The sequence below is a fragment of the Saimiri boliviensis genome, chromosome 5, assembly GCF_048565385.1.
Source record: "Saimiri boliviensis isolate mSaiBol1 chromosome 5, mSaiBol1.pri, whole genome shotgun sequence".
NCBI lineage: Eukaryota > Metazoa > Chordata > Mammalia > Primates > Cebidae > Saimiri > Saimiri boliviensis.
The window spans coordinates 137159482-137174359 of NC_133453.1; the positions used below are offsets into that span (position 1 = coordinate 137159482).

General features: G+C 37.1%; 1 protein-coding gene across 3 annotated transcripts in view; it reads left to right on the forward strand.

Moving 5' to 3' along the window:
• CHD2 (chromodomain helicase DNA binding protein 2) overlaps positions 1-14878 on the forward strand; it is a 132161-nt gene that overhangs the window by 58286 nt on the left and 58997 nt on the right. For all 3 annotated transcript variants that reach the window (XM_039479860.2, XM_074400055.1, XM_010349427.3), the window contains 3 exons: positions 9124-9312; positions 13715-13877; positions 14234-14386. In XM_039479860.2, coding sequence (XP_039335794.1) covers positions 9124-9312; positions 13715-13877; positions 14234-14386 — 505 coding nt within the window. The remainder of the gene's footprint in view (positions 1-9123; positions 9313-13714; positions 13878-14233; positions 14387-14878) is intronic.

Here is a 14878-nt window from a genome sequence, read left to right on the forward strand (position 1 = left end):
GTTTTCTTGAGATAATTGATATGCCATGAAATGCACATTGTGTTCAGTATTGTTAAGTTTATAGAGCTTGCAACCAGCATCACTGTCCAGTTTTAGAACATTTTCCTCACCCTGACAAGTTCCCCCTTGCTTGTTTGCAGTAACCTCTGCTTCCACAAGTGGAATCCTAATATGTACTCTTGTTTCTGGCTTCCTTCACTTAGCATTATTTTTTTGAGATTCATTCACTTCAGAGCCTGTCAGTAGTTGTTCTCTTTTATTGGGTAATAATGTTTCATTGCATCCAGTTACCAGTTGATGCTATTTGGATTGCTTTGTTTTTGGGTCATTATATCTTTGCATGGCCATATGTTTTTCTTTCTTTTGCTTAGAGACTTAGGAATAGAATTGCTGGATTGTTTGGAAAGTTTATATTTAACATTTTAGAAACTACTACACTGTTTTCTAAACTACCATTGTGCAATCCCACCAGAAATGTTTGAGGGGTCTCGTTTCCCTGTGTCATCACTAGTACTTGGTGTATTGTCGGTCTTTTTTTGATTCTAGCCATTCTAACCAGTGTCTCATTATATTTTGACTTGCATTTCCCTAATGACTAATGATGTTCAACATCTTTTCATGTGTTCATTAGCCATTCGTATGTCTTTAGTGAAATTTCTGTTCAAATGTTTTGCCATTTAATTCATTTATGCCTTGTGTTCCGCTATTGGAACTCCTAAGCGTGTGGGAATTATTTATGTCCTGCTCAAGGTCAATGCCAAGGTCTGATTGCAGAAATTCAAAAAATTGCAACCTCTGAGATAAATAGGTTAAAAAAATTGGATTGTCTATTATGAGTTGAAGAAATTTTTTTATTTCTTTAAAAAAAATTCTAAATTCTAAATATAAGTGCTTTATCAGTACAGTCCCCAATTTTCTATAGTTTGATGTAAAATTTTTTTGACTTTTTAGTCAAAATATTCAGCAATACACAAAGGAAGCATACTTTGAATAAACACAGCCATTCTGTTTTTCATTGTCACTGCAGTATTCAATAAATTATGTGAGATATTCAACACTTTATTATAAAATTTTTATAATAAATTTTGCATTAGGTGATTTTGCTCCATATTCTAATGATAAGTGTTCTGAGCACATTTAGGGTAGGCTAAGCTAAACTATGATGTTCGGTAGGTTAAGTGTATTAAAGGCGTTTTTGATTTACCAAAATTTTCAACTTGTGGGTTTTTCATAAATTGAGAAGCATCTGTGTATAATTTGAACATACTTTATCCCAATCTGGCTTCTTTTAATTTTTAAAATTTTGTCTTTCAAAGACAAAAGGTTATTAATTTTCATAAAGTTTATTTATGGATTTCTTTGTATGGATTATGCTTTAGATATCATATCCGAGACAGATTTGCCTAACCTATGGACACAAAGACTTTCTTCTTTATTTTTTTCTGGAAGTTTTAGCTCATATATTAGGTCTGAGTTACATTTTGAGTTACTTTTTATTTGTAGTGTCAAGTGTGAGTGCCTTAGTTCATTTTTTTGCAGTAGAATTTGGGAAGTTGTTCCAGTATCGCTTGTTGAAAAGGTCTAGTCTCCATTGAATTGCCTTGACACCATTGTTGAAACTCAGTTGACATCATAAATGTCATGCTCTGTTTCTGGACTATCAGTTCTGTTTTATTAATACATATTTCTGTCCTTCTGCCAGTGTCACACTGTCTTGATTAATGTAGCTTTAGATTGCTTTATTTTTTATTTTTGTTTTTGAGATGGAGTCTCACTCTGTCACCCAGGCCGTGAGTACTGTGGCATAATCTCAGCTCATTGCAACATCCGCCTCCTGGGCTCAAGTGATTCTTCTGCCTCAGCCTCTGGAGTAGTTAGGATTACAGGCACGTGCCACCATGCCCAACTAATTTTTGGTATTTTTAGTAGAACTGTGGTTTCACCCTGTTGGCCAGGCAGGTCTCGAACTCCTGACCTCAAGGGATCCACCCTCCTTGGCCTCCCAAAGTGCTGGTATTACAGGCATGAGCTACCGCACCCGGCCTAGACTACTTTTTAAAATAGAGAAGTACAAGTTCCAGTTTCTTCATTTTCAAAATTGTTTTGGTTATTTTAGAGTTCTTGTACTTCCACACACATTTTAGGATCAGCTTGTTAATTTCTGCAAGAAAAATATGGAATTTTGATAGAAATTGTGTTGAATCATATATCAGTTAAAGCAGAATTATTAATGTTGAGACTTATCCATAATCATGGAAAGTTTTCTTTATTTATTTAGATCTTTAATAATTTTTCTCAGTAGTATTTAGTAGTTTTCAGTGTAGAAATCTTACACATTTAAAATATTTATTAATTCTGACGATATTTTGAGTGGAATTTTAAAAAATATAACATTGTACTATAGAACTACAATTGAGTTTTGTGTCTTGATCTTATATCCTGCAAACTTGATAAACTTACTATTCCTGCTGTGTGTGTCTGTGTGTATGTGTGTATTGTTCTCTGTATTTCTTAGTATTTTTCTACAAACAGGATTATGCTTTCTGCACCTAAAGGGTTCTTTTCTGGTGTGGATGCTTTTTGTTTCTTCTTCTTGCCTTATTGTATTGGCAGGAAACTTCACTCTCTATAGAATTGGTGGGAGCAGGATATTCGCTATAGATTTTTTTTCTAGATACCCTTTATTGGGTTGAGGAGGTTTTCTTCTCTCTTCCTAGTTTGTGAGGTTTTAATAAAGAATGGATATTAGATTTTGTCAAATGCTTTTTTCTGTTTCTATTGAGGTGACCATGAGGTTGTGTCCTTTAGTCTAACAATATGGTGTTAATTGCTTTTTAGACATTAAGCCAACTTTTTTTTTTCTAGCAAGATCTGACTTGTTAACACTGTTTAATACTTTTTATGTGTTGTTGGATTCAGTTGGCTAGGATTTTATTAAAGATTTTTGCATCTGTTTGGTCTTTTTTTTTTTTTTTTGAGACAGTTTCCCTCTGTCACGCAGGCTAGAGTACAATGGCTCGATCTCAGCTCGCAGCAACCTCCAACTCTTGAGTTGAAGCAATTCTCATACCTCAGCCTCCCAGGTAGCGGGGATTATAACAACATGCACTACCATGCCCAGCTAATTTTTGTATTTTTAGTAGAGATGGTGGGGTTTTGCCGTGTTGGCCAAGTTGGTCTCAAACTCCTGGCCTCAAGTAATCTGCCCATCTTGGCTTCGTAAAGGGCTGATATTATAGACGTGAGCCACTGTGCCTGGTTACATCTGTGTTTTTTATTTTAATTAGGATTTTCGTCTGTTGCTTTTTTGTTGTGTTTTGATGTTTGCCTTCGCTTTGGTTTTGGGATCATAAAATGAATTGGAGAGTGTTTCCCTTTTGTTTAATGAAGGAATTTGTTAAGTTTCATGTTATTTCTTCTTTAAATATTTGGTAAAATTTCCCAGGGTAGGCATGTCAACCTTCACTTTTCTTCGTGGGAAAATTTTTAATGACTAACCTAGTTTCCAGTTACAGGTTCATTTAAGTTTTCTATTTTTTCTTGACTTAGTTTTGTTAATTTGTGTTTTTCTAGGAGTTAGTCTGTTCATCTAACTTGTCCTAATTTGTTGACATAAAGTTATAGTATTCTCTTAGCCTTTTAATTTTAGTTTTCTTTTTAAAGAGACATGGTCCTTCTTTGTCACCCAGGCTGAGTGCAGTGGTATGATCACAGTTCACTGTAACCTCAAACTCCTGGGCTCAAGGGATCCTCCCACTTCAGCCTCCTGAATAACTGGGACTACAGGTGCGTGCCACAATGCCCAGCTAATTTTTAAAATTTATTTTCTATTGTTTGTAGAGATGGGGTCTTGCTGAGTTGTCCAGGCTGGTCTCAAACTTCTGGGCTCAAGTGATCCTCCCACCTCTGTCTCCTAAAATGCTGAGATAATAGGCATGAACCAGTGTACCTGGTAGATTGTTTAAAGGATCTATAGTGATGAAAGTTAATTTTTTGATTATGTTAATTTGTATCTTAGCTGTTTTTCTTGGTCAGTTCTAGCTAAGGGCTTAACAATTTTGATGTTCTCAAGGAACCAACTTTTGACATAATTGGTTTCTTCCTTTTTTTTTTGAGACGGAGTTTTGCTTTTGTTGCCTATGCTGGAGTATGGTGGTGTGATCACAGCCTCAAACGATTCTCCTGCCTCTTCTCTGCCTCCTGAGTAGCTGGGATTATAGGTGCCCACTACCACTCCTGGCTAATTTTTGTATTTTAGTAGAGATAGGGTTTCACCGTGTTGGCCTGGCTGATCTCAAACTCCTCCTGACCTTGTGATTGGCCTGCCTTGGCCTCCCAAAGGCATGAGCCACTGCTCCTGGGCCCTCTGTTTTTCTCTATTGGATTTATTTCCACTCTCAAAGGTTTCATTCCTTTGCTTGCTTTTCATTTAATTTTCTCTTTTTCTCCTAAGATAAGCTTAGATTATTAATTTAAAGCCTTTTTCTTTTCTAGATGTTTAAAGGTGTAAGTTTATTTCTATCTACTGCCTTAGCTGCATCCCATAAATATTGATAATTTTGTGTTTTTGTTTTCATTTAGTTTCATCTATTGGGTATTGCTTTCTTTTAGTCTGAAGGGCTTCCTTTAGTCTTTCTTTCTTTCTTTTTTTTTTTTTTGGTGAGACAGAGCCTCGCTCTGTTGCTCAAGCTGGAGTGCAGTGGCGCGATCTCGGCTCACTGCAACCTCTGCCTACCGGTTCAAGCGATTCTCCTGCCTCGGCCTCCCATAGTGTTTCTTGTAAGGCCTAACCTGTTGGCAGCAGATTTTCTCTTTATTTGTCGATTACTGTCCTTTTTTGACCTTTATTTGTAAAGGATCAAGTGATTCTCCTGCCTTTCCCATAGTGTTTCTTGTAAGGCCTAACATGTTGGCAGCAGATGTTCTCTCCTTATTTGTCAATTACTGTCCTTTTTTGACTTTTATTTGTAAAGGATAGTTTAAGACTGTATAGAAGATGGGCAGAGAAACTAAATCACTCTGATCATCACTACAGCCTGCCCTCGCTGCAGCCGTTACTAGAACAGACTTAAACTGACTTCCTTTTTTTCCAGTCATCTATACCATAGTTGCTTCTGGGAGAGGAGCCCCTTCCTCATTCCTCCTTCCTCTGTCTTCTTCTAGAGTGGAGTTTCTCAACCTTGGCGCTATTGACATTTTGTGGAGAGCTGTCCTTTGCATTGTAGGTGTTTAGCAGCATCCCTGGCCTCTACTCATTGCAAGCTGGCAGCATCCTGTCTCAGCTGTGACAACCAAAAATGTCTCCAGACATTGCCAGATGTTCCTCCTGGGGTGTGGGTAGGGGAAATGCCACTAGTTGAGAACCAGTCTGTTTGGCATTCCTGTCGTCTTCCACATGTTCTCCTGTCGTCCTCTGTCCTCTCTGCCCCATTTTACTGCTACTCTGTTACCTGTCATGACTGCTGCTCACCTGGATCCTTCTTTCCTTTCAGAGAGTTCTCTGAGTAAATAATGGTTACTGTGAGGATGGGGCCAATTGTTCCATTTTCTCTTTTTTAAACATTCTGTTGTACATTCTATAATAGGTCAAAATTTTATCACGTATTAACTTCAGCCAGTGTTTTTTTAATAAAGTTTGCTTTTGAAAGATATATGTGCTATAAAACAGATATTGTGTAAAAGTTTAGACATAGTGGGCTTACCAGTGATTAGTTACTCATGTTTTCTGAAATAGTTATGAGGATTTTTTGGTATATTACTTTATAGCTTTCATATTGATTTCCTATACTGTAACTTTTTGATACACTGGAATTATTTAGCCTTCATACTGCAAATTAGAATATGCTGGCTTAGATGATGGAAAGGTGTCCCATGTGACATGGTCAATAAGTAGACAGAACAAGGTCAATTTTAAGTCTTCTGCGACTAAGGCCAGTGTCCTTTGATCTTCAAATTCCAAGAGAAAAAAAATACATCTTTCATAAAACCATTGAGACAAAGTTACCCTACATAGTAAGAGTTATGAGACACAGTGGGAACATCCATGCTTGTTTTTCTAGAAAAAGAATTGTGGTGTGTAGTTTCTACCAGTGAATACTTAGCCATGATTTGCTTTTGCGTACCTAGCTGCTGAAGCGAATGGTAAGGATTTCGTCTCCTAAGTGGTCAGAATGAGGTTTTTCCTTCCAGTAAGCAACTGTGGCGTTCCACTCAGCATGGGCTGTGTTTTGGAAAAATGTCCTATGTCCTTTTGTAATTGGAGAGAGGAACTTTCACTTACTTTATCTCTCAGGTAGTCTCTTCCAAAGTTTTCCTTATAGCCAGTTGAATCACTTAGGAATGATAGAGTAGAGTTAGAGATGCAAGTTTTTCTGTGAAAGAAATTCTCTTTTCTTTGAAAAATTTGTATTTAAAACATTGTCGTTTTCAAAAAAAAGTTTAAAAATTGTTGTTCACAAAGACGTGTATATGAAAAGGAAACCAGTTAATTAAGGAGTTTGGATTTGCCCTTATTTCTGCCTGCACTTGCTGTGTGGGTAACTGTAGTCTTATGAAGTGTGTTGCCTCATCCTTAGCAGAAGTTCTGAGGTACCTTAGGACTCTACAGAGCTGTTGAAGGAAGGATCCACTGAAGAAATACTGGTGTCAAAGGGATAATTAGGTTTACTCAAATAGCTTTTGAACTTCTCTACTCAAATGTTCAGGGCTATTGTTCCAAAATCCAAAAGTTAGTCCTTTTTCTAACCAACTGAAATTCTATTTCCTTAGAGTCTAAGTTTCTTTCCTGCAGGGTGGCTTTGACAGGGAGTACATGATAATTAACCATATTTGAATACTTATCAGTCAGTGGCTTCATTTTGTATATACTGTTTGCAAAGCTTGAACCTTGGTTTTAAGGTAGAAAATGACAAGATTGAAGAATTTGGCTTGTGATAAAGACCATCATGTACAAATGTGTACTTAAGACTTACCCCACAAAACAATTCAGTTTGATAGCATGCGTTTCAGAGATCATGCCTTTTAGTGCTGGGATGATTTTTTAAACTTTTATTTCGGTTGTCTGGGTCAGTCTCTTAATTTTTTTGGCACTTTTAACTTTATGGCACTTTAACTTTGACATATTTACTGTGTAACTTTCAGCCTACCATTTTCACTGCTTTTGTTTAATTTTCTTCTTTGTTGGTCCTCACTAAAGTAATGTATTTTTCTAAAGTTCCATGTTCTGGAAAGTTTTAAAGTTCAGAATTGTTTCTAGTTCCATGAGAGACAAATACTAAATACAGAAGTTGATAGCAGGGATATATCTAAAATATGAATCTTTAGATGTGACATGGTGTCTTTGTACATCACCACTATGACCTTACACCTTTTCTATGTCTAATAGTATAAATTGATAATTGTCTGTTTTCAGGGCCAGCAGACTTCTTCTAAAGAATCTGATGGTAAATATTTTCGGTTCATAGCCCATACAGTCATTGTCAGCCACTCATCTCTGCTGTTTAGAGGAAAAGCAGCAACCATAGACAATTCGTAAACAAACAAATGATGTTTATGTCTCCTCAATATATGATGTAGATCAAGAAATAATGTCTCATATTAACTCCCTTAATAAGAGTACAGTAGGCAGGTGAAAATACTTGTGGCCTAAAACAAAGCGGAAATAAATCTTGGAAATAAACTTTACATTTAATTTTAGATTAGCAAGTTTTAATTTATGTTAAGTAAATTAGCTTATTGAAATTATCTCTCAGGTATTCAGAAAGTAGTCTGATACAGTGATATTTCTGCTTCTACTGGTTTCTAGTCACTTCACACATTTATTGTGTGAGGTATCATCTCCAGCACTGACATAATTCAGTTTTCTTTTCTTTTTTTTCTTTTTTTGAGACAGAGTCTCACTCTTGCTCAGGCTGGAGCAATGGCATGATCTTGGGTCACTGCAACTTCCGCCTCCCAGGTTCCAATGATTCTCCTGCCTCAGCCTCCTGAGTAACTGGGATTGATCACAGGCACACACCACCACACCTGTCTAATTTTTCTATTTTTAGTAGAGATGGGGTTTCACCATGTTGGCCAGGCTGGTCTTGAACTCCTGACCTCAGGTGATCTGCCCACTTCGGCCTCCCAAAATGTTGGGATTACAAGCATGAGCCACTGCACCTGTCCAGGGATAGTTCAGTTTTCCTTATTCATATTAATTATTAGTTTTAATTCCTCACCTATTTTATGTTCTTGGAGAATTTGCTTAATAGCATAGCAGTGTGGAAAAATACAGTTTACCTTAGGTTTATCAGGCTGTAGGCTTTAATGACAACTTTAGGTCTCTACCCCAAAAGATTATGTTATCTGTTTCCCTGTAGATGATTGTTGCAGGCCATACCAGGTGTTACTAAGGCTGACGTTGATCCACTTAAGAATACCTGATAAAATGCATGGCTAGAGGCGTTGGCTCACACCTATAATTCCAGCAGTTTGGGAGGCTGAGAAGGGCAGTTTACTTGAGGTCAGGAGTTCAAAACCAGCCTGGCCAACATAGTAAAACCTGTCTCTGCTAAAAATATAAAAATTAGTGAGGCATGGTAGCAGCGCCTGTAATCTCAGCTGCTTGGGAGGCTGCAGCAGGAGAATCACTTGAGCCTGGGAAGTGGAGGTTGCAGTGAGCAGAGATTGTACCACTGCACTCGATCCTGGGCAACAGAGTGAGGCTATGTCTCCAAAAAAAAAAAAAAAAAAGATTGGCTGTTCATGAGTTCAGAAATGATGGTGGACTCTTGAGGCTGTTGTGTCCATTGGAAGTGCTGGTACTGGCTCTTTCTGACCTGTCTTACCAGAGAGTATATGCTTCAGGTAGTTACTGTAGATGATGTTGGTTACATGATAGACTTGAAATATTTTGTGAACTCTGAATTCAGTCTGAGAATTGGAAGCCTGCTGTTATCCAGTCCAGACTGATGGAGTTGATTTCAGTTTGGTTTTCCCCTGTTTGTTTTCCCTTCTGTTTAAGAGCTCTAGTGATTGATAATTTTGTCTTTCCTTATGGGAAAGATTCATTTTTTTACAGTTTTTTGCCCCATTCTTCTTTTCCTAATGTAGCTAAGTAACACTACACTATTTCACCTGTAGGTTTGAATTCTGGGAAGATTTTGAAGAAGACCATGGGAAAGGGAGAGAGAATGGCTACCAGAGTCTCCATAAGGTGCTAGAGCCTTTCCTTCTCCGGAGAGTCAAAAAAGATGTGGAGAAATCCCTTCCTGCCAAAGTGGAACAGATTCTCAGGGTGGAGATGTCAGCCCTTCAGAAACAGTATTACAAGTAAGTTCTTGTTTGGGTTAGGCCTAAAGGGATTGAGATGAGTACCATGAAACCATTAGATAGGAGATATATATACATATACACACATATTTCTCTTTATTTATTTAGAGACAGTCTCACTCTGTTACTGAGGTTGGAGTGCAGGGCACTGGCGTAATCTCGGCTCCCTGCAACCTCTGCCTCCCACGTTCAAGTGATTCACCTGCCTCAGCCTCCCGAGTAGCTGGGATTACAGACATGTGCCACCATGCCCGGATAATTTTTTTTTTTTTTTTTTTTTTTTTTGAGACGAAGTCTTGCTTTGTTGCCAGGCTGGAGTGCAGTGGCATGATCTCAGCTCATTGCAACCTCCACCTCCCAGGTTCAAGCGATTCTCCTGCCTCGGCCTCCTGAATAGCTGGGACTACAGGCACGCACCATCACTGCCAACTAATTTGGTATTTTTTTTAGCAGAGACGGGGTTTCACCATGTTCGCCAGGATGGTCTTGATCTCTTGGTCTTGTGATCTGCCTGCCTTGGCATCCCAGAGTGCTGGGATCACAGGTGTGAGCCACCACGTCTAGTCAGAAATCGGATCTTAATTTTTATAAATAACTGCTTGATCATTTTGATCTGTAAACGTCTTTTTGTTTGGGAAATTGCAAATTTGCACAAAAATATAATAGTTTATATTCATGTAACCATAATCCAACTTCAGTAATTAATAACTAATGGCTATTAGTTCATCTATATAGCTTTTCTTGCTTCCTCTCAAATAATTTTGAAACATATTCCAGGTATTTATCTTAAGTGTTTTAGTATATATTTTTTAAAAATAAGTTTTTTTGTTTTGTTGTTATTAAGCAAAATTTCAATACCGTTATGTGTAAAAATTTTTAATAATTTCTTTATGGTTTTATAATGTCCAGTAAGTGTTTACATTTTCCTGGTTGTTGTATACGTATATATATTCATTTCTGCGTGTGCCATTTTGCTTGTTTGGGATTTATGTAAGCTCCATGCATTTTGATAGGTTGGTATGTCTGAAGTATATTTTAATCCATTTATTTTTCCTTGCTTTATAATTTTTTTGAGGCAAGAAACTGAATTTATGTTTTGTAGATTTTTCTCCCCATCTGGATTTTGCTCATTCTGGCTCAGTGGCATTCTTTAATATTTTCAACCACGTGTGGTAGCTCACACCTATAATCCCAGCGCTTTGGGAGGCTGAGGCGGGAGGATCACTTGAGCCCAGGAGTTCTAGACCAGCCTGGGCAACATAGTGAGACCCCATCTCTGTAAAAATAAAAAAGTATTTAAAAACCACTTTTCCTCTGAACTGTGTTTTCTCTATACTCATAAATAACTGTAAAGGCTTGATAAGACACAGATTCAGTGTGACTTTAGAGGAAGAGGTATATTCTTTCACATGATAAATGTCCTCCTTTTTGTGATGCTGGTGACTAATGATGAGCATTACCTAGACCCATTAATACATTGGAGAGTACGAAAAGGTGATATTCAAATTTTTTTTCCACTCGTGTTTGTTAGGTGGAATACTTCTGTAAAAAGAACTTTCTCGTGTCAGCTGATAAACAGTTCATATAGGAAAGGCAGAATAAGATTCTTTTTTATTTTCCCCATTTTCTGAGGAAAAATCTACTCTTCTTCAAAGGTTTTGACCAGTGAGATTTACTTTGATATAATTATGAACTCATCAGTTAAACCTATTTATATTCATTCTGTTGGAGTTATTATTCATATTCATGCTCTGGCAGCACCATTTTTAGCTAGTGGGAGCTTACTCAGGTTGCTAGTTGGAGTCTTGACGTAACGGTAATAGTGGTTGATAGTTTCTTTGCTACCTGGAGTGATAACGTGTTCTAGATCCATCTTGTACATTTCCTGCCCCAGTACTAGAGTCAGCCACATATCCAAGAAGTTCTGCATACTGTTTACTGCGAAATGGCATTTGTTTGTTTTTACTCTGAAAATAGTTTAATTCTATGAAATGTAATAGGGGAAATAGTGTTACTTGAGTAACAATGTGAATGTATCAATTGTCAGATGATATTTTTGGTATTGATTAATCATAGGAGTTTTCTGGCTATTCTAGATACTTGCAGTTTGCTTAAGCTGATTTAATTGAGTTTTTAACACTTCCCACTTAAGAGTCTTGGCTAATACTCTGTCTCCTTCAGGCTACACAGCATGTAGGATTGAGGAACGCACCAGAGAGCCAGAGAAAGTGAGCAGAGTTACTCTAGGGCCATTGGCATGCCTCGCGGTTCTGTCCACAGGCAGAGGCCTGTCTGCACTTCCCACTGTAGAGCAGCACCCGTCCCTACCAAACCGCACTGCTAGGTGTGGCTTCATAGACCATCGGGATCCGCAGTGCCCTGGAGTCCAAGGCTGTTGAGTCTGGAGGACCCTCAGAAGACTGGCCTCTTTCTGATGGTTATAGACTATGGCAAAGATAAGGAAATGGTATTTGGAGACCACATACTGGGCCCTAGGGGTGCTCTTCACAGCTGTGATAAACATTAGTGACATATTTTCAGTGGACAGAATTGGGAAATTTGTTTTTAATGGCAAAAATACATGAAAAACAGTACCAGAGATTTTATTTGATCTTATTGATTTTACACCGTACTAAAAATCTTATTTCTCAACCACACCAACCTAATTCATTCTACACATACAGCAAAGCTAATACTACCACCAACAGTATGAATAGTAAAAACAGGTTAACATTTTTTTTTTCTCTTTTTTGAGTTGGAGTCTTACTCTGTCACCCAGCTTGGAGTTCAGTGGCACGGTCTTAGCTCACTGCAACAAGATTTTCTTTAAAGGTTTTTTTTAAAAATTAATTAATTAATTAGTTTATTTATTTTATTGCTTTTTAAGGTTATATACCACTAGAAATGGAAAAGAGTTTTAAAGTACTCGAGATAGTTTTTCTTCTGTGTGTTTAGGCCACTAATGGAGACATACGTTTATTTATGTCATTTTAGTTTTGATTTTTAAGGATTGCTTTGTTTAATTTTGTTTTTTAATTATTTATAATATTTGTAGATTTCCAAAGGCAAAGGTACAAAGCCTGGTATGCTCAAAGAAATGTAGCTTCAGTCCTTCTTCCCTCCCTTCTAGTTCATCTTTCCCCATAGGTAATTCTTATGATGATTTTTTGACATTTTAATGCTTGTCCTTCCTTTAACTTTTAATTATTAAATAAAAGAAAATGCATTTTAACTTTGAATATCCTCCTTTCCCTTAGATAAGTAGTAGCACACTGTAAACATGTTTCTCCGCCTTCCTTTTTTCTTAATGATGCGTGCTGAAGAGCACACCATAGTAGCTTATAGAGATAGGCCTTTATAATGCATAGTGATCCACTGAGGATATATGGTATGGTTTATTCAACCAGTTTCCTTGTGGTAGACATGTAGATTGTTTTACATACTTTTATAAATAGCACTGCAGTGAAGACCTTTAGATAAATTCCTGGAAGCCTGATTTCTAAGAGAAGCATAAATTTTGCCACTCAGAAAAAAAAGTACTTTTAATACTTGGGAGTTTATGATTAAGGATTATTCATGGTTATGCATGAATATGTCTGTATTTATCCTCCAAATTTGCATATAAAACATACTGATAAATATTTCCTCAGATAAAATACCTTTTTACAATATTAAAATGGGTATATAGGCTGTATATTATGGTATATTTTAATTTATGTAACGTATCTCATAATGTTAGCTTATTTCCAGATTTTATATTTCCATGAAGAGTGCTTCTGTGACAGTCGTTTCCCACTCAAGCACGCACACCCAGATTGAGTCTCTTATGGGAAATGCTTGGGGACCTGAAGTAGTTCCGATTTTGGAATATTTGCTTTGTACTTACTGATTGAACATTTCAAATCTGGAAGTCAGAACCCAGAACTCTATAATGCTCTAACGAGAATTTCATTTGAGTGTCCTGTTGGCGCTGAGAAAGATTCTGATTTTGGAACATTTTAGATTTTTACATTTAGGATACTCAGTGTTTGTGTACACACACATACGCACACACACGCTTAAATATGTATAAATGTGTGTACATATATGTAAAGTATATGTGTGTCTGTGTATATATAAAGTATATGTGTGTGTGTTGTGTATATAGAGAGAGCATTGTTTTCTTCTAGTATTGCTGTGTTCAGCGAGGCAGAAATATCCAGCAGAATCATTAACATTCCTAATTCTGACTGGAGGTGTGAAGGATTACGGTTAGATGGCAGGAGATACAAAAGGAAATCTTTTTAAACTTTTTTAGGCCTCGTTTTTCCCACAATAACATTACTTTTTCTAATATTCTTCTGGCACCCACAACTTCTGTTTTTTTTGTATCTAGTAGTATCATTGTCATTTTAATTTACAGGTGGATTCTGACCAGGAATTATAAGGCTCTTGCCAAAGGAACAAGAGGCAGCACATCTGGTTTTCTTAATATTGTGATGGAACTGAAAAAATGCTGCAACCACTGCTATCTGATTAAACCCCCTGAAGAAAATGAAAGGGAAAATGGACAGGAGATTCTTCTGGTACGTAGTTCCTCATAATTGCTTTCTCAAAAACAAAACAAAACAAAACAAAACCCACTTAGTTTCTGAAGGTGCTTTTCATCAAAATCCTCTATTTCCTCCTTGGTGACCTATCAGGGAGCATCAGAGGAAGCTTTAAAAACAGGAGAAAAAAGTTAGATAACTAGGAATGATCTGGAAAGTATAGTATCACAGATACTGGGAAAAAGAACATTTCAGGAATTGCTGGTCAACAAGATTGCTAAGGGCTTCAGAAAGCCTTAAAGATAACTTTTAAAAATACGAATTTTTAGAGATTAGAGAAGATTAAAATTTCTGTTTCAGCATAATTACTGGAATATCTTTTAAATTTTCAGTCCCTCATAAGGAGCAGTGGGAAGCTGATTTTATTAGACAAACTGTTGACAAGACTTAGAGAAAGGGGGAACCGAGTGCTTATCTTCTCTCAGATGGTGAGAATGTTGGATATCCTGGCTGAATACCTAACTATTAAACACTATCCTTTCCAGGTAAGGTGATTCAGTATTCGGGGTTGGGGACATCACTCTCTCTCCCCGTCTCCTCTCCCCAACCTTCCTACATTGGGTTGCGTGCTTTGCTTGTTAAAGTAGAAAAAAAGTTTTCTTGTTTCAAAAAAATTAAGGTTAAGGTCCAGGAGGGTCTTAATTTTTATTTTCATGCTTTTAGGCTACCATATGAAAGTGGTCATGAGAAGACCATTCTTTTTTTAAAAATTATTGTTATACTTTAAGTTCTGGAGTACATGTGCAGATCTTGTAGGATTGTTACATAGGTATACACATGCCATGGTGGTTTGCTGCCTCCATCCTCCTGTCACCTATATTAGGTATTTCTCCTAATGTTATCCCTCCCTAACCACCCCACCCCCTGCTGTCATGAAGGTGGGTAGGAGGATTCGAGAAAGTCAAATTGGGCAAGAAAAAAAAGGATGTCAGGTGGCATCTTATTGCAAGTGTATGGTAGAAGTAGAGAGGAAATAA